Source organism: Oncorhynchus mykiss, chromosome 20, assembly GCF_013265735.2.
Source record: "Oncorhynchus mykiss isolate Arlee chromosome 20, USDA_OmykA_1.1, whole genome shotgun sequence".
NCBI lineage: Eukaryota > Metazoa > Chordata > Actinopteri > Salmoniformes > Salmonidae > Oncorhynchus > Oncorhynchus mykiss.
Genome location: NC_048584.1, coordinates 11289273 through 11309300, shown reverse-complemented (window position 1 = coordinate 11309300; position 20028 = coordinate 11289273). Strand labels below are relative to the sequence as shown.

Sequence of the window (20028 nt, the reverse complement as noted above, 5' to 3'; positions counted from 1 at the left end):
GCTTGGGGGGACACACTGGCGGGGTGGCTGGTGTGGCAGGGATGCCTGGGTTGCTAGGCAATGGTACGGGCTGCCCCCCTCCTCCTCCTCCCCCGTTGAGAGGGGTGGAGCTTCAGCCCTGTCTGATACAGAGGATGGAGAGTGGTTACGAGAGCAGCGAGAGGAACAGCAGCAGCCCTGACAGGTATATACACACACACACACACACACACACACACACACACACACACACACACACACACACACACACACACACACACACCATGGCAGCGCAATACGTTTTGTCCTTGTTGCAGTCTCGCAGAGTTTCTCTCTCTCTCTCTTTTCCCCTCACTCTCTCTCAGAGAGGTAGGTCAGAAGCGTGTGTTGATGTCTGGTCCGTCGTGGCGCTCAGTGCCCAAGTCCAAGAGCACCAGTGCCATCCTGCAGGAGCTGCCAGCACCTAGCTGGGGCAGCAACAGCAACCTGGGTGTGTGTGTGTGTATATACATGCATGTGATACGTAACGGTGTCAGAGTGGCAGCGTGGGTTTGTGTGTTTGCACAGTATTCAGACTCTAAAGTTTGTTTCTCCCTCCTCCCCGTGCGTGTGCTTGTGTGTGTGTGTGCGTGTTTGCATACGTATGTGTGTGTGTGTGTGTGTGTTTGCATACGGTGTGCGTGTGTGTTGTGTGTTTGCATACGTATGTGTGTGTGTGTGTGTGTTTGCATACGGTGTGTGTGTGTGTTGTGTGTGTTGTGTGTTTGCATACGTATGTGTGTGTGTGTTGTGTGTTTGCATACGGTGTGTGTGTGTGTTGTGTGTGTTGTGTGTTTGCATACGGTGTGTGTGTGTGTGTTTGCATACGGTGTGTGTGTGTGTTGTGTGTTTGCATACGTATGTGTGTGTGTGTGTGTGTTTGCATACGGTGTGTGCGTGTGTGTTGTGTGTTTGCATACGTATGTGTGTGTGTGTGCAGGCGCTGGCCGTAGCGAGCTGGATGAGCTTCAGGAGGAGGTGGTGAGGAGAGCGAGGCAGCAGGAGCAGCAGAGGAGGAAAGAGGCAGAGAGAGAAGCTGCTGTGGGATTCAACCCCAGACCCTCCAAATACATGGACTTAGACCAGCTGCAACACCAGGGTGAGGGCAGGGAGGGGCGTACGTCACCGCGACTGTCGGTTCCTTACACCTGCCTCCTTGGGTGGCTGTCTGTCCGTCCCGCCCTTTTGTCTTGTCAGGACACCAGAGAAGATATTCTTGTGTAGTGGCTCATTTTGGGTGTGTTTATGGTTACCTACTGTCTGTGTGTGTGTGTGTGTGTGTGTGTGTGTGTGTGTGTGTGTGTGTGTGTGTGTGTGTGTGTGTGTGGGATGCTATAACAGCGTATAGACGAGTGTTCTCGACTCCCTGGTGCTGTAGACCTACAGTGGGTGCAGGCTTTTGTTTTGGCCCAGCACTGACACACCATCACTGGGTGGCTTTAATTGATCCGTTGAATCAGTAGGGGTGTGTGCCCCTGTGTGTCTGGTTGTCTGTCGTTCAACTTCTTCAACACACACACACACACACACATAACCTGCGGGTAAATCGGTGGCATTATTTCTAATGCGATTCAAAGGTTTTAGCGTCATAATGCCGTCAGTGCTTGAAGCTAATACTAACCACCTCAATCTGCCTGGTTCCATGTAACACATCACAGCTAACAACAGGAGAGGAACCGCACTGCCTGCACAGTACAAGTCAACATTAATGCGACTCATTGGGAACCTGCTTGTCGTCTCTGAACGTACCCCAGATTTGATGGTTGCTCTCCTGCTGTGTGTCTCTGCATCTTCTCCTAACCCACTAGCACCTCAGACAGCAGGGGGCGCGTTCACTAGGGTTAAATCTGCACGAACTGATACTCAATCTGTTCTGAAGGCCAGCGTCTTCCCCTGACCTCACGACCCCAGCTCTGCTCTCGCTCTCTCTCTCTCTCTCGCTCTCTTGAAAACCCTCATCTTTCTGTCATTGACTAACCGACACACATGCACACACATGCGCGCGCACACACGCACACACACGCGCACACACACATGCACGCACGCACACACACACATGCACACGCATAAAGGAGCTGTTTGCATGCTGGCCCCCTCAGAACCACTCCTCTACTCTGCTTCTCTTTTCTTCCGCCTCTCTTTCCCCTCTCTTTATTTATTTCCAACTCTCTCTTCTCTCTCTCTCCCCCTGTTCTCTCTCTCTTTTCATCTCTCACTCTTTCCATCTCTCGCTCTCTCTCTCTCTCTGTCCTCCTGCTCTCTCGTTAACATTCTCAGCTGTGCTCAGCCCCTTGCATGAGGCTAATGCTCATAGTGGATTGGCTGTAGCTGCGTGCATGAGGAGCCCTTGGGAACCAATCACACAGGATCAGGATATGGAGCAGGAGACAAGAAGCGCCCGTCCACAGGGGCATCGCAGGTACCATAACTGTCCCCTGTATGTCCCCAAAACCCACCCCAGGACCCTTCTGTGTGTGTCCCAGCTCTGCCTGTCCAAAAAAACACCCCTAACTCCTCTGTGTGTAGTGCAGTGGAGTGGAAAGTGTTTCTGCTCTGAGGTAGTTGGTCTGTACTGGTCTGTATTTGTCTGTGTTGGTCAATGTTGGTCTTTACTGGTTTGTACTGGTACCTGTTGTGTTGATGGTGAGATATCTGGTCCAGACCTGTCTCGGAGTGGGCTGTAGGTCTGTCTGCCTTTTTGCCTGTCTGTCTGTTCGTGAGGGGCTGGTGCTGTGTTGGATGGGAGGTATACTGTATATGTAGTCAGTAGGGGAAGATGAGGAGAGGAGACTAGTGCTTTCCTCTCATTCTTCAGTCCTCTCTTCCTCCTCTCCTCTGTCTGGTTATTTATTCCACTCTTCCTCTCCTCCTCTCTATTGTTCTTAACTGCTCTCTCATTTATTCTTTATTCCCTTATTATATTTTTTTCCTCTCCTCTTCTATTGATCAACGTTGAGCTTTGATTAATGGGCGACTGCTGCAAAGGCTGCTGGGTAATTCCTGAGCCAGCGGAGATGTAGAGAGTTAATGTGGGGGGTGGTGGATTTTGTGTGTGTGCTTGCTTGCTGACTGGTGTCTTGATGATGAAGTGCCTTATAGCTTTATGAATCCTACATTACAGTCATGAGCCTGACATAAGATGCTTTTGTTTCAACACATTCCATTTGAAAAGTGTTTTCGTTTCATCCTTTATTTACTCTGATTGTGAATGGCTGCTGAGCGTCTCTGTCCCGCCCTTTCTCTCCTGTCGCCCAATCAGTGAACAGCCTGGCCCGCTCCAAGTACTGCTGACGCCCAATCAGGAGGGGGAAGAGGTCCGGCCAGCCTACCAGGATGCAGCCCTGGGCCCTGGCCAGCCCCTTCTCTCCTACAGACCCTCCCCCAACCTCACCCTTCTCCACTCATCCCTCCAACCCCCTCCCACCAACAACACCGCAGCACAGGTTGAGGAGGGGAGAGACAGCCTTTTTAGCGGGGGAGAGGGGAGAGAACGGGTCAGGAGGGAGGAGGATGTGGGGATGAGTGAGGTCGGGGGACAGGGACTGAGGAAAGTTGAGGAGGAGGAGCGGTTGAGGAGGGGTGAGGAAAGGCAGGGGGTGAGGCTGGAGGAGTTGTTACAGGTCGGGGGTGTGTGTGTGAGACCTCTAGGCAGACACCTGGCCATCTCTCTTCCCTCTTTACCTCTCAGACTCTGGGATATATCAGACACACACACTACCCCCTCACACACACATTCACCCTCTGACCCCCAACACACACGACCCCCACATTCAAACACGGACTCCCCACACATGTATACAGACCCTGAGCCCACACACAAACAGTCTGACCCTCCGCCCACCCCCCCCTCATCCCGCAGTCAGCCCCACCCCTCCCCGCCCACCGCGTCTTCTGATTGGCCCAATCAAGTTTCCACCTTCAACACCATCACAAGTCATTGGTCCTCCTGGAGCTTGGACCGCCCAGATGCCGTGGTTACGCCATATGACACACCTCCAGATCGCTGCCTCCCCATTAAGGCACACCTCTCCCACAGAAAATACAACTCCCAGCCTGCCCCTGCACAGCATGAACCCTGTGACCCTGAGGAGGCAGAGTTATCAGAGCTGGACTTCCTGTACCGGGCCAGTCTCCAGGCAGGAAGTAGAGGTACATACTGTAGATATTGTAGTTGTGTGTATGTGTTTATGTTTAAATTGTGTGTATGTACAGTAGCTGTGTGTCTAGTGTGTGTATGAAGCTATGTGTGTATATAGTGTGTCTGATCCCTGACCTCCAGCTTTTCTCCTGCGTGGGAGCAGGTGGCAGCCCGGCCGGGAGCCTGCAGTGTGGGGTAAGAGGGCCAGCCCGCTCCTTCACTCCCAACACGGAGGGGAGTGTGTACCAGACTGACAGCAGCAGCACAATGGTCCGCAGTCTGAGCGGCACAGTCATCAACCCGCGTCGCCACCGTCTCACCGCAGCACGCAGCTTTGTGAGTTTATCATACGCAAACGCCACCGGAGGTTGGTGGCACCTCCAATTGGGGAGGACGGGCTCGTGGTAATGGCTGGAGAGGAATCAGTGGAATGGTATCAAATACATCAAACACATGGTTTCCATGTGTTTGATGCCATTCCATTTGCTCCACCCGTTCCAGCCATTATTATGAGCCGTCCTCACCTCAGCAGCCTCCACTGACACACACACAGGCACTGCTGCACTCCAGTGGTCATGTTGTAGAGCTGCATCTCTGTTTTCACCTCCAATTCTCATCTGCAATACCATCATACTGCTGTTCTCTCTCTCTCTCTCTCTCTCTCTCTCTCTCTCTCTCTATCCCCCGTCTCTCTCTCTCTCTAACCCCCGTCTCTCTCTCTCTCTCTCTCTATTCCCCGTCTCTCTCTCTAACCCCCGTCTCTCTCTCTAACCCCCGTCTCTCTCCCTCTCTCTCTCTATTCCCCGTCTCTCTCTCTAACCCCCGTCTCTCTCTCTCTCTATCCCCGTCTCTCTCTCTCTCTCTCTCTCTCTATCCCCGTCTCTCTCTCTCTCTCTCTATTCCCCGTCTCTCTCTCTCTCTATCCCCGTCTCTCTCTCTCTCTCTCTATCCCCGTCTCTCTCTCTCTCTATCCCCATCTCTCTCTCTCTCTCTCTCTATCCCCGTCTCTCTCTATCCCCCGTCTCTCTCTCTCTCTCTCTATCCCCGTCTCTCTCTATCCCCCGTCTCTCTCTCTCTCTCTCTCTCTCTCTCTCTCTATCCCCGTCTCTCTCTCTCTCTCTCTCTCTCTCTATCCCCCGTCTCTCTCTCTCTCTCTCTCTCTCTCTCTCTCTCTCTCTCTATCCCCGTCTCTCTCTCTCCTTCTGAAGGTGAAGCAGACAGATGTCAGTGTCTCTGCTTACTTACATAATCTCCTCTGAGACCCTGTATTGTTACACCATCATCATCTTCATCATCACCATCTTCATCTTAGTCATCATCATCATCTTCAACTTCAGTATCTTCGTCTTCATAATCATCATCCTTATCATAATTATCATCACCCAGTCCTTTCATGACCCCTTACCCTTCACCTCTGGGGCCTGTCCGTCACTGTGTTGTCCCTCCCCCTGCAGGAGATGCCCAATGGCGCGGGGAGTTTCTGGTGTCTGACGGGGGTGAAGCTGACTTCAGACCACTTAAGACAGTGGTCTTCAAACCACTGATGTGCCTCCATATGCATCTACGCTACAGGCACCTCCCAGGGCAGCTCGCTCGGGTCCTTACCCTCCACCGCTACAAGCACATCCCACATTGGACCTCTAGGGTCCTTACGTACCCTCCACACCACTACGGGGACCTCCCAGGGCAGCCTTCTAGGGTCCAAACCCTCCACAGTTCTACAGGCACCTCCCAGGGCAGCTCTATGGGGTCCTTACCCTCCACACAGCTAGAGGGACCTCCCAGGGCAGCTCTTTGGAGTCCTAATACTCCACACCACTAAAGGAACCTCCCAGGACAGCTATTTGCAGGTCCTTACCCTCGACACCGCTAAAGGCATTTCCCAGAGCAGACATCCGGGGTCCTAACTCTCCACACCGCTACAGGCATCTTCCAAAGCAGCCATGCACCTCACCCAACGCCACGATAGGGGGTTGGTCTAGGACCCCCCCAACCCCAAACATACACCTCTCCCCACGTCCATCCCTCAGTGGTCTACTAACCTCCCTCTACCCCCATCTCGCACCCTCCGCCCTTCTTCAACTATTCAGTCTATGCAGTCATTCTTAGTCCCCCTCAGCAGGAATTACTCTGAAACCCAAAACAACAAACTCACCTAATTACACTTCTAGCTAGCTAGCTTGCGACCTGCTAGCCTGTTAGCCTCCTAATATAGTCCGACTCTGAACATTATCCTGCTGGCCTTCCCCTCTTTGGGCCTATAAAGGAGGGAGTAGATTAGCTAGCTAGGTTTAGCCTATGATCTCCCTGCTTTATCTGCCCCAATCAGAGGGGCTCTGGAACCTTGAGGTGACTGAAAGATCCACAGGGGGAGGAGGGGGTTACCGATAAGCCACGGCTTCTTCCTTTTTCTTTATGGGCATTTCCTGTCTGATGACAGCACAGCACACCTGGATATGTTGTTTCCAAGGGAACCCCAGGACCAGTGCGTATGTGCCTACATAGCTACGTATAGACTGAACTCTAATAATAACTAAAGTCATGTACAGAAAAACGATATATGAAACCTGTATGTTATTAAGACCTTATGGAATGTTCATACTAATAATGATAATAATGAAGATATTGATAACTTTAGTGGTGACTCCTGGTCCTCCTGGTCCTGGATTGAGTGACCTTCACAAGTGTCCAGCTGGAGGTCACCTGACTGACCGTTGTAACGGCTAACGCTGCTCTCCCATTTCTATCGGGAGAAACTACCTTCCTTTTTCCTTTTTTAAAATTTTATTTTATTTTTTTTACAGATAACGGTAGCTAAACGGAAACAAACTTTTGCACACCTGATGTAACGTGAGAGAGAGCGAGAGCTTTGACCGAGCGAGGGTAAGGGAACTAAATTGGGAATTTGGGAAGTGTGTTTGCTGAAGGGTACATAGGAAAGTGTACCGGCTGAACGGTACTTGCTGAAGTGTACTCGATGAAGGGTAAATGTAATCTAATTTATTTGAGGCCTCAGGTTAACATGATTGGTTCTTAGTTAGTGAGATTCTCTATCTTCTTCTGGACCTTTCCGTTCAGCTCTGATCCTGATGTTACTCAGATATGAATGGTGAAACACTATATTATAAATATACTTCATATGTGTACTGTAGGTATTGTCTCTCATGCTCCAGTTATAACAGGGTTCTCTGACTTACCCCTAACTGAATAACACTGACATGTCTTGAAAATGTTATGATATGATTTAACCTGCTGAACATGTTATGACATATGTACATATAATATGTATGTATATACATAATAAGTACATACATTTAATACATTATAACTAATCCCTATTTGGAGACCAATGGCCAGTGCAGAACGAGATCTAGACAGAACTGATAAATGATTGTTGTATCTAAACCAAAGGTTGGCACTTAGACAAAGACACAGCTCTCTGTCTGTCTTTTAACATTGTGATTTAAAAAAAAAAAAATGTATTTATTAATTTGATTATTTTGTTGCTGTTTGTGTTGTGGATGTTGGAGAATGTAGCCAACTGTAGCGCATGAGTCTGCTATGCAAATCAACCTTCCCTCCTGACCCTTGACCTCTGACCTGACAGATAGGAAGCAGGAAGTGGACACGCCCACGAACGGATGCTTTATTTACGAATATAAGTCAAGAAGATACGTGATTAAATGCTGCTGTTGAACACTGTACTAAGTCATAGGCTCGATTCCAAATGGCACCCGTCTCCCTATATACTACACACTACTTTTGGCCAGAGCCCTACATAGGGAATAGGGTGTGATTTCCGATTCGCACCATATACATACATAGTACTGAAGTGGTTCACTATGTAGTAAGAAGGGATAATGTATACCAAGGGTATTCAACTCTGACCCTACGAGGTCCGGAGCCTGCTGTTTTTCTGTTCTACCTGATAATGAATTGCACACACCTGGTGTCCCAGGTCTAAAGCAGTCCCTGATTACAGGGGAACAATGAAAAGATGCAGTGGAACTGGCTTCGTGGTACAGAGTTGAGTTCGAGGGCTGTATACTATGCTAGGAACAGTCAATGGAAATTCAATGCAAAGAGAGAGTGGAAGAAAGAGTAATGGCGAATGAAAGAAAGTACATAGAGAGGAGATAAAATGATGTTCTGTTTGTGTGTGAAATAGAGATGATGTGAGGATGAAAGAGGGCTAGGAGTCGTTTTTAGAGAGCGAGTTGTATGTGTTTGTGTGTGTGTAGGGTGTTTGTGTGTGTTGGTACTGGGTATCATTGCTTGGCGAACGAGGGAAAGAGGGATCCTGTATTTTTGCAATAAAGTTATTACCACTGCTCTCTTAATGGGGCGTAACCACTCATCTGACTCTGTCTTCTCATTGGCTGCTTTCTATGTGAAGGGAGGAGGCTGGGTATCATGGCATTTCAGCCTTATTTCTACTGTACCTGAGCAATTAGCCATGCAAAATGGCTTCCCTGCACAGTTTCGCCCATAGCTGCGCAAAGTAGGGGTGCTGGAGGTGTTGCTAATGGTAATACTCATTTCTGAACAGACATCAATAAAATCATTCAAAATACTACACCAGAGAGCCACAATTTGGGCAACACGCTCACCAAATATCAAACAGCTTGTTGAGTTGCCGCCATACAAAATAGAATCTTAACACAATTGAGATCCCTACCTATATGTACATGCAGTGCCTTCGGAAAGTATTCAGACCCCTTGACTTTTTCACACATTTTGTTACGTTACAGCCTTATTCTAAAAAGGATTCAATAATCTACGCACAATACCCCATAATGACAAATATTTTTTATTTTGCAAATGTATTACACTACCAGTCAAAAGGTTTTAGAACACCTACTCATTCAAGGGTTTTTCTTTATTTTTACTATTTTATACATTGTAGAATAATAGTGAAGACTTTAAAACTAGGAAATAACACATATGGTAAGTGTTAAACAAATATATTTTATATTTGAGATTCTTCAAATAGCCACCCTTTGCCCTGATGACAGCTTTGCACACTCATGGCATTCTCTCGACCAGCTTCATGAGGTAGTCATCTGGAATGCATTTCAATTAACACACATGCCTTAAAAGTTCATTTGTGGAATTTCATTCCTTCTTATTGCTTTTAGAGCCATTCAGTTGTTTTGTGACAGGGTAGGGGTGGTATACAGAAGATAGCCCTATTTGGTAAAACACCAAGTCCATATTATGGCAAGAACAGCTCAAATAAGCAAAGAGAAACGACAGTCCATCATTACTTAAAGACATGAAAGTCAGTCAATACGGAACATTTCAATAACTTTGAAAGTTTCTTCAAGTGCAGTCGCAAAAAACATCAAGCTCTATGATGAAACTGGCTCTCAAGAGGACCACCACAGGAAAGGAAGACCCAGAGTTACCTCTGCTGCAGAGGTTCATTAGAGTTACCAGCCTCAGAAATTGCGGCACAAATAAATGCTTCACAGAGTTCAAGTAACAGACACATCTCAACATCAACTGATCAGAGGAGACTGTGTGAATCAGGCCTTCATGGTCGATTGCTAGAAAGAAACCACTACTAAAGGACACAAATAATAAGAAGAGACTTGCTTGGGCCAAGAAATACGAGCAGTGGACATTAGACCGGTGGAAATGTGTTATTTGGTCTGGAGTCCAAATTGGAGATTTTTGGTTCCAACCGCCGTGTCTGTCACATCTGCTCCTGCTACGCCTTCTGGTGTTCATCCGGTGTCTTCTTGACCTGCAGTTACTCCCCCTGTACACTCTCTCCCTCTCCCTCTCCCTCTCTGTGTGATTGGAGACAGGTGTGCTGGAGTCAGAGCAGATCCCTACCAGCTGCAACTCGTTCCATAATCAAGACCTCTACAAATACTCAGTCCTGTCACTTCCACTCTGCCAGATTGTAATCTCTGCTCAGTCAGTTCATGATTCTAGACATTTATGATTATTCACGATCCTGTTACTCTGCTGTGCCTTTTTCCCTGCCTGACACCGTTTGTCCTCTCATTGCAGTTACCGCTCTGTCTCTGTCTGCTGTTCCACATCTCACCACCCAACTACCTTGCTCTGGATTTTACTCACCACCACCACCTTGGATTCCCCTCGTTCTACACAGCTAACTCCAACCTCAGTCTCCACATCTGTTTTTTCTGCAACTCATCCGAGCTTCCCCAGATCTGCACTCCATATCTCTCTGTGTAACAAATATTTTGGTTCATTCATCCCTGTTTCCTCATCTGAGTCTGCTTTTGGGTTCCACTTAAGTGTCTTTGTGAGACATGTTGGTGAACGGATGATCTCCGCATTTGTATTTCCCACCGTAAAGCATGGAGGAGGTGTTATGGTGTGGGGGTGCTGGTAACACTGACTGTAATTGATTTAGAATTCAAGGCACACTTAACCAGCATGGCTACCACAGCATTCTGCAGTGATATGCCATCCCATCTGGTTTGGGCTTAGTGGGACTATCATGTTTTTCAACAGGACAATGACCCAACGCACCTCCAGGCTGTGTAAGGGCTATTTTACCAAGAATGAGCGTGATGGTGTGCTGCATCAGATGACCTGGCCTCCACAATCCCTGTACCTAAACCAAATTGAGATGATTTGAGATGTGTCAGACTGCAGAGGGAATGAAAAGCTGCCAACAAGTGCTCAGCATATGTGGGAACTCCTTCAAGACTGTTGGAAAAGGATTCCAGGTAAACACATGGACAAATACGTTTTTGACTCTGTGTGTTGTGGAAAGATAGTGTTTATCTTGGCATTAAATGGAGTCGGGAGTTTAGAAGCCTGCACGATGAAGAATGTTCCCGATATTAGCTACAGAGGCAATGCTTCTAAAATGGCTTTGCATTATATTTAAGATGTTATCTATTTCGCAAATCTGAGACATGTATGCGCTGCAAATAAATACAATAGGCACCATTACATAGACTGAAACACCGGACACTCTTCTAGCGAACCGCGTTCAGATTCCTCGTCCTCACTTGAGCCCTCCAAGAATAAAGACCCTTTGTGTGTTCTTTCTAATTAGATGTTGGTGACTTTTACCATATGTGTAAATGGAATGCTGCCAAGAAAGAAAGTATTCCAGCCTTTTAAAGACCAACCTTTAAGACTCACAAACAGCGCGCGTGAGGGGGAAAGAAAACCCGGTGGGTGCTATGCGCGCGAGTTGAATCTCCAATTTGCCGCGCGCGTCTGGTACTCTAAAAAGTTGGACAGGGTTGGCAGGTCTGCATGTGTTATTTCATAGTTTGGATGTCTTCACTATTATTCTACAATGTGGAAAATAGTAAAAATAAAGAAAAACCCTTGAATGAGTAGGTGTTCTAAAACGTTTGACAGGTAGTGTAAAAACAGAAATACCTCACTTATATAAGTATTTAGAACTTTTGCTATTAGACTCGAAATTGAGCTCAGGTGCATCCTGTTTCCATTGATCATCCTTGAGATGTTTCTACAATTTGATTGGAGTCCACCTGTGGTAAATTCAATTGATTGGACATGATTTGGAAAGGCACATGCCTGTCTATATAAGGTCCCACAGTTGACAGTGCATGTCAGAGTAAACACCAAGCCACAAGGTTGAAGGAATTGTCCGTAGAGCGCCGAGACTGGATTGGTACCAAAACATTTCTGCAGCATTGACGGTCCCGAAGAATACAGTGGCCTCCATCATTCTTAAATGGAAGAAGTTTGGAACCACCAAGACTCTTCCTAGCTCTGGCTGCCCGGCCAAACTGAGCAATCGGGGGAGAAGGGCCTTGGTCCTGACTAGTCTCCCTGCCACTGGAAAACATTCCCACAGCATGATGCGGCCACCACTCTGACAGAGCTCTAGAGTTCCTCTGTGGTGATGGGAGAACCTTCCACAAGGACAACCATCTCTGCAGCACTCCACCAATTAGACCTTTATGGTAGAGTGGCCAGACAGAAGCCACTCCTCAGTAAAAGGCAGATGACAGCCTGCTTGGAGTTTGCCAAAAGGCACCTACTGTAAAGGTCTCTCAGACCATGACAAACCAGATTCTCTGGTCTGGTGATACCAAGATGAACTCTTTGGCCTGAATGCCAAGAATCACGTCTGGGGGAAACCTGGCACCCTACGGTGAAGCACGGTGGTGGCCGCATCATGCTGTGGGAATGTTTTCCAGCTGCAGGGACTGGGAGACTTGTCAGGATCGAGGTAAAGATGAACGGAGTACAGAGTGATCCATGATGAAAACCTGCTCAGGACCTCAGACTGAGGTGAAGGTTCACCTTACAACAAGACAACAACCCTAAGCACACAGCCAATACAACGCAGGAGTGGCTTTGGGACAAGTTTCTAAATGTCCTTGAGTGGCCCAGCCAGAGCCTGGACTTGAACCCGATCAAACATCTTTCGAGAGACCTGGAAATCGCTGTGCAGCAATGCTCCCCATCCAACCTGACAGTGCTTGAGAGGATCTGCAGAGAAGAATGGGAGAACATCCCCAAATACAGGTGTTCCAAGCTTGTAGCGTCATACCAAAGAAGACTCCGGGCTGTAATCTCTGGCAAAGGTGCTTCAACAAAGTACTGAGTAAGTGGTCTGAATACGTAGGTCAATTTTGAAAACTGTTTTTGCTTTGTCATTTGGGGAATTGTGTGTAGATTGAAAGTAGCCTGGTGCCCTCGAGCGCCAGAGAGGGGGTGCGGGTGCAGGCATGGCAATGGAAGCTGTTCTTGTGGTTTGGTCGGCTCATTGTGTTCTTTATTTTAGTAGTTACCTGTATCAACTACTGTACATTGCATTTTTGTTACACTGCTTATACACACTGGCTATTTATATACAGGATTCTTGACATAGCTCACTCTAACACACTAAGTGTGCAAAACATGCTCTTTCCATCATGTGGACTGACCAGGTGAATCCAGGTGAAAGCTATGATCTCTTATTGATGTCACTTGTTAAATCCACTTCAATCGGTGTAGATGAAGGGGAGGAGACAGGTTAAGATGGATTTAAGCCTTACAACAATTGAGACATGGATTGTGTATGTGTGCCATTCAGCGGGTGAATGGGCAAGACGAAAGTGCCGTTGAATGGAGTATGGTAGTAGGTGTCACGCGTACCTGTTTGAGTGTGCCAAGAACTGCAGTGCAGCTGGGTTTTTCACGCTCAACAGTTTCCTGTGTGTATCAAGAATGGACATCCAAAGGACATCCAGCCAACTTTGCACAACTGTGGGAATTGGAGTCACCATGGGCCAGCATCCCTGTGGAACACTTTCCACACCTTGTAGAGTCCATGCACAGACAAATTGAGGCTGTTCTGAGGGCAAAAGGGGGTGTAACTCAATAGTAGGAAGATGTTGCTAATGTTTTGTACACTCAGTGTATATCTACTGCTGAACATATAATTCTTAGATTGCATTTGGATTACTGATACACGGTTATTTGGGTACTTATTTGGATTCGTTCAGACAATTTTAGATTTTCTTGATTTAATTTTTTCTGTACTTGGTTGACATTTTACTGCACAGTTAGGAGCTAGTAACATGAGCATTTTGCTACAACCGCTATAACATCTACTAAATTCTGTACACGACCAATCAACTTTTATTTGGTTTGACTGATAAATTCATGGGTACACTTGCTATGGCTACCAGTTCTGACTTAAATGGAAATGTCCGCTCTATGGATTGTATTTCTATGCTTCTGTTTTCTATTTTTTGTTCACTGTTTCTGTGAGTGAACAGCAGCTACAATAGTCATTTTGCAAATGTCTAAATACAATGGTGGGAACAACTTAAGTTTGGAAATCAAATGTTGCCTACTGTTGAAAAGAGAAGACTGAGCCAACCAGTAAGTGACGTTTAAGATGAGGTAAGTGGCGGTAGACGTTTCATGAGCATGGCCTTATTTCTATTACAGCTGTAACGGTTTTCTTCCGCTGAAGGAGAAGAGGACCAAAATGCAGCGTGGTTAGTGTTCAACATCTTTAATATAGACAATAAAACGAGACCACTACAAAAAAAAATACAAAACAATAAATGTGGAAAACCGAAACAGTCCTATCTGGTACAAAGACAGAAGACAACCACCCACAGAATATGGCTGCCTAAATATGGTTCCCAATCAGAGATAACGATAGACAGCTGCTTCTAATTGAGAACCAATCTAGCTAGGCAACCATAGAGATAAAAACTACCTAGAAAGGAAACAGCCCCATAAACATACAGAAACCCCTAGACCAGAAAAACACATAAATCCCCCATGTCACACCCTGACCTAACCAAAATATTAAAGAAAACAAAGATAACTAAGACAACAGCATATTGGATAACTCATTCATTTTCAAAATTGTCAATTAAAAATTGTCAAAAATATGAATAGTAAAGTAAAGTACAGATAAAAAAAAACAACTTAAGTAGTACTTGAAAAGTTTAAAAACTAAATACTTTACACCACTGTCTGTACTTTACAATTTATATTTTTGAAAAAAATGTATTTTACTACATTCATAAAGCAAATAATGTACTTTCTACTCCATACATTTTCCCTGACACCCAAAAGTATTCATTACGTTTTGAATGCTTAGCAGTAAGGGAAAATGGTCTAATTCACGCACTTAAAGAGAAAATGCCCGGTCATCTCCACTGCATCTGATCTGGCAGACTCACTAAACACAAATGCTTTGTTTGTAAATTAAGTCTGAGTGTTGGAGTGTGCCCCTGGCTATCCTTAAATTTAAAAAACAATGTACTGTCTGGTTTGCTTAATATAAGGAATTTGAAATGATTTATACATTTACTTTTGATACTTAAGTATATTATAAACCAAATACTTTTTTAAAAACTTTTACTCAAGTAGATTTTACTTTTACTTTAGTAATTTTCTATTAAGGTATCTTTATTATTACTCAAGTATGAAAATTGTGTACTTTTTCCACCACTGACCGGTGGCAATAAATTAGTAAAACCAAACGCTAAGCTTGACTTGGAAGAGTTCCAGTGTTGTGTTGGACAGCCATAGCCAGGTAGCTAACATAGCATCCCTCTGTTTGAGAAGGGTGTTTCAATAGGCTAAACTAGCTAGCTGCATTTGCTAGCTAAGTCAGTGAAAAGAAATTAGGAAATCTTTCTCTCTCTCTCTTGCTTCTTCTTCATTGTGGAAGAAATGAATTTGTTCTAAACTGTTCAACTATTATCTTTCTCTTTGAGTCAACTACTCACCACATTTTATGCACTGCAGTGCTAGCTAGCTGTAGTTTATGTTTTCAGTACTAAATTAATTATCTGATGCTTTGATTGGTTGGACAACATGTCAGTTCATGCTGCAAGAGCACTGCTAGGTTGGAGGACGTCCTCCGGAAGTTTTCATAATTACTGTGTAAGTCTATGGAAGGGGGTGAGAACCATGAGCCTCCTAGGTTTTGTATTGAAGTCAATGTACCTAGAGGAGGAAGGAAGCTAGTTGTCCTCCGGCTACACCATGGTACTACCCTACAGTGTGCTGTTGAAGCTACAGTAGACCTTTGCCAAATAGTGTGTTTTAGTAAATTATTTGGTGATGGCGTGATTATATTTAGTATAGTTTTATCTAAAAAGGATAACTTTTCAAATCTTTTACAATTTAAAAAAAAATTCACTGAGGAGGATGGTCCTCTCCTTCCTCCTCTGAGGAGCCAACAGCTCTGTTTTTCAAAGTACCCTATCTTGACATAGGCTATTGGAATGAGCACATCCAAGTCGGCCATCACTGGTGTGTAGCCTAGGCATATTCATGCCGTCTTTATCATTGGGTGACTGAGTGCCACTGGAAAGTTAATTTAGTAGCCTATAGCCTACCCCAGCCTTTAAAATCTAAATTTCCTCCTAATATTGTACAATCTGTGTGTCTCCCCTCTTTTTTTATTGCCCTAGGCTATTTGTTGCATTTGTCAGTGTCAGAGTAGACACTGATTTCTGTCATATGTGTAGTATAACATTTTTTTATGTTAAAGTCTCCAGTCATGTAAATGAAGTAGAGTTGCATGAAATGTGTTTTATAAAATGCAACCCCCAAAAAAAGGACCTGTGCAAATTCTAAAAATACCTCTGCTCAACTGTATGCTTCTATGCAAATGCGATGAAACTGTAGAAGCATGCAATGCTTCATTATGAAGAGCATCCCAAACTCAAAATGTCTTCCCGCAGCTATGCTTGCACTGCAAAATTAGTTAATTGTGTTCTTGCATTACATACTTGCATCCGGTACAAATGAAGCTTCACGGAGTACAACACTACGTAGTGAAACTCATAGTGGTCTGACTGACTGATCCACAGGTCCTGACCAGCTCTGGCCAATAAGAATGAAGCTGCAGTCTGCCAATCAACCAGAAGAGGTCAGTATAGAAACTTAAAGCAACTCTCTCTCTCATGCACACAAGAAAGCATGCACACACCGTCACGACTATTAGCTTTGGTATAGTTAAATTGGGATTGACAGTTAGCTGTAGTGGTTCCTGGAAAGGAAACAATAACTTCATAACTTTCAATACAAGTATTAGTGCGTGTGTGCACGCGTGCATTAGTGTGTGCCACCTGAATGTAACTGCATTCCCATGTGTCTCCTCCAGCTGCAGCAATTCAATCTCACTCTTTCCATCCCTTTGTCTCTATTAATCTTGTTCTTTCTTTATGCTTCTCTCTGAGTTGTTTCAATGAGTCACCTCTCTTCCTTTCTCTCATCCTCTCCTCTTTCTCCCTCCACCTCCTTCCCTCTCTTCATCCCTTACTCCCCCTTCTCTGTCTCTGCTCCCTCTCTCCATCTCTTTCCCTCTCTCCCTCTCTACCTCTCTAGTCGTTCCTACATCGTTGAGCACTGTGAGTGTGAGTGTTAGTGCACGTGCCGGAGCCTGCACGTGGCAGACTGGTACACGCTGCTCTCTGAATGACAAATGTCTTGAGCTAAAAATAGGAGGAGAAGAAGGGAGGAGGAGAGAAATATAGAAACTGCAGTTTATTTTTACCCCCAGAATCCCCTGCCTGAACCTAAAGCGTGACATCCTCATTTTATATTTATTTATTCATGCATTTCTGCCACGTTACTTCTTTCTCTCTCTGTATCTCTCCAATTGTTATCTCTCTCTCTGTATCTCTCCAATTGTTATCTCTCTCTCTGTATCTCTCCAATTGTTATCTCTCTCTCCCCATCAGAAAAGGTATTTTAAGAAGCAGGGTTTCTACAGGAAAGGTGTTTCCTAAATGTAGATTTCCTCCTAAATCAACATACCCAAAAGTAACTGCTTTTCATGTGTAATTACATGATTCTGACATGCAGAAAACGTGGTATATTTGGAAAGAAGACATATTGGAAACTATGAGGAAATTATCAGAAGATAGATAGGAGTTACATACTTCAGAATTCACCAGACTTCTTCACAACAGTATCTCGGACCTGCCTGGTGTGTTCCTTGTTCTTCATGATGCTCTCTGAGCTTTTAACGGACCTCTGAAACTATCACAGTGCAGGTGCATTTATACGGAGACTTGATTACACACAGGTGGATTGTATTTATCATCATTAGTAATTTAGGTCAACATTGGATCATTCAGAGATCCTCACTGAACTTCTGGAGAGAGTTTGCTGCACTGAAAGTAAAGGGGCTGAATAATTTTGCACGCCCAATTTTTCAGTTTTTGATTTGTTAAAAAAGTTTGAAATATCCAATAAATGTCGTTCCACTTCATGATTGTGTCCCACTTGTTGATTCTTCACAAAAAAATACAGTTTTATATCTTTATGTTTGAAGCCTGAAATGTGGCAAAAGGTCGCAAAGTTCAAGGGGGCCGAATACTTTCGCAAGGCACTGTATATCTTTGCTGGTTGCATCCCATTTTCTATTGTGTAATTGACTGTACGTTTGTCTATCCCATGTGTAACTCAGTGTTGTTGTTTTTGTCGCACTGCTTTGCTTTATCTTGGCCAGGTCGCAGTTGTAAATAAGTGAATTATTGATGACTAGAGCTGGAAACACATCAGATGGCTTCCACAACATGTGAACAATATCAGAAAAAAATGGGATTGATGGACCTAACAACTAGAAATGGGCAGATGTTTTAGTCAGTTGTGGTCACGGGACGTTTCCTAAACCTCTCCAAAGTGGCATATTTCTGTAAATTAGAAAATTCCAGTGATACTACATATTTGCAATCCTTAAATGCTATTTCTTCAGTATAAAAACACAATTTCTATCATATCAAACAACAAATAAGATATACTCATGATCTGTGGAGTCCTGGCTTTCGTTGTGTATCAACGTATTCTGTGTTTATTTTGGCTCGGCTGCCCTTATAAATGCGTATGCCCATGTATGGTAGTAAGTCATACAAAAGATTTGAAGGCACCGATCAATAGCCAAGATACTCAGCTTTCCGCAGACACCCTGCTTTTGCAGATAGGGTAGCTACCGTTCTCATACCAGACTGAATTGAATAAAAACAATCTAATAGGGTCTTTACATTTAAGAGGTTTTAAAACACACTGTTTTGCAACGAAGGTCTTCAGTAGCCTCAACTGGACTCTCTGGGGTTGCACCATGGTGTAGCCAGAATACAGGTATTTTCCATCCTCCCCTGGGTACATTGACTTCCATACAAAACGTAGGAGGCTCATGGTTCTCACCCCGCTTCCATAGAGTTGCACAGTAATTATTACCCTCTTGCAGCACAAACGGACATGTTGTCCACCCAACCAAAGGATCAGAGAATGAACTTAACACTAAAGCATAAACTACAGCTAGCTAGCACTGCAGTGCAGAAATGTGGTGAAATGTATTTTTTTCTCTTTCCCTTACTTAGCTAGCTAATTTATCCTACTCAAACACCAGGCTCAAACAGAGAGGAATGCTATTTATTTGAGTTAGCTAGCTAATGCTATCCAACACTGGAACTCCTTCAAGTCAAGGTAAGCTTTCGGTTTTATTAATGTATTGCCACCGGGGCTCGCCGGTGTAACTGCTAAACTGCTTGCTGTACACTTTACTGCTTGATTGTAGCGGGTTTACTAATCCGTTAGTTATAGTAGCTATGTTGACTATGACGTTAGTTAATATGGTGACAACGATGTAGTTGTTAGCGGTTATGGTATAAAGGTTTGGCTTGGAATTTTTTTCCCGCCTGGTCGTAGACGGCTGTTGTGTTGTGCACTGAAGCCCACAAGCGAAGGGAAAAGGTGAAAGGGTGAGAGCGTGTAGATGCGAGAAGGAATTATACAATGAGCAAAGTGAAGATACTGTTTGTATGTGTCTTCTATGAAAGTGAACTGTGTGTGCAGGTGATCAGGGGTGTATTCCTTGGGGATACGAAATGGGGATAAACCTACCTGAATTTGCCCAATAGAAACTCTCGTTTGCAACTGTTTGGACTAATGATTACACTGTAGGTCAGCTAGATGCAGGCAAGAGTGTGCAAGGCAGTATTGAATGTGTTACTGTCTGTCACTTTGATTACTCCAAATTGTCTCTTGACTTGTGGACATACGTTATAAACTTTAATTAGTAGGCTAGGATGTAGCAACCACAAGATGGGTATAGGGAACATTTTAGTATCATGTAGTAGCCTAAACCTATCGATGTGACATTGAGCTGGGTATATGGAATTTGAATGACAGTCATCTAATATGCTGTAATAGAAATAAGGCCATGCTCTTAAAAAAAATAACCATCCTCTCTCATCATAAACAGCACAGACTGCTACTGCTGCTAAAGTATCTTAGCCAGCAAGCTGGCTAGCAAAAGCAAATAGACCATTTTCTAAATAAATACAAATTTAATTAAAGCTAGCCAGTCAGCTAACGGTAGCTATTTATCCAACTAACGTTAGATATTAGCCTAGCCGGCCTAGCCAACA

General features: G+C 44.8%; 1 protein-coding gene across 4 annotated transcripts in view; it reads left to right on the top strand.

Moving 5' to 3' along the window:
• The window catches only part of LOC110498959 (inactive ubiquitin carboxyl-terminal hydrolase 54), a 33801-nt gene extending 25288 nt beyond the window's left edge, over window positions 1–8513 (top strand). For 2 of the 4 annotated variants that reach the window (XM_036955758.1, XM_036955757.1), the window contains 8 exons: window positions 1–184; window positions 345–469; window positions 959–1117; window positions 2296–2437; window positions 3278–3470; window positions 3501–4167; window positions 4320–4492; window positions 5611–8513. The exon at window positions 1–184 is cut by the window's left edge and continues 206 nt beyond it. In XM_036955758.1, the coding sequence (XP_036811653.1) occupies window positions 1–184; window positions 345–469; window positions 959–1117; window positions 2296–2437; window positions 3278–3470; window positions 3501–4167; window positions 4320–4492; window positions 5611–5700 (1733 nt within the window). In that variant the 3' untranslated portion in view covers window positions 5701–8513. The other 2 variants (XM_036955759.1, XM_036955760.1) reach the window with 2 other exon arrangements.
• The last annotated feature ends 11515 nt before the right edge of the window (window positions 8514–20028 follow it).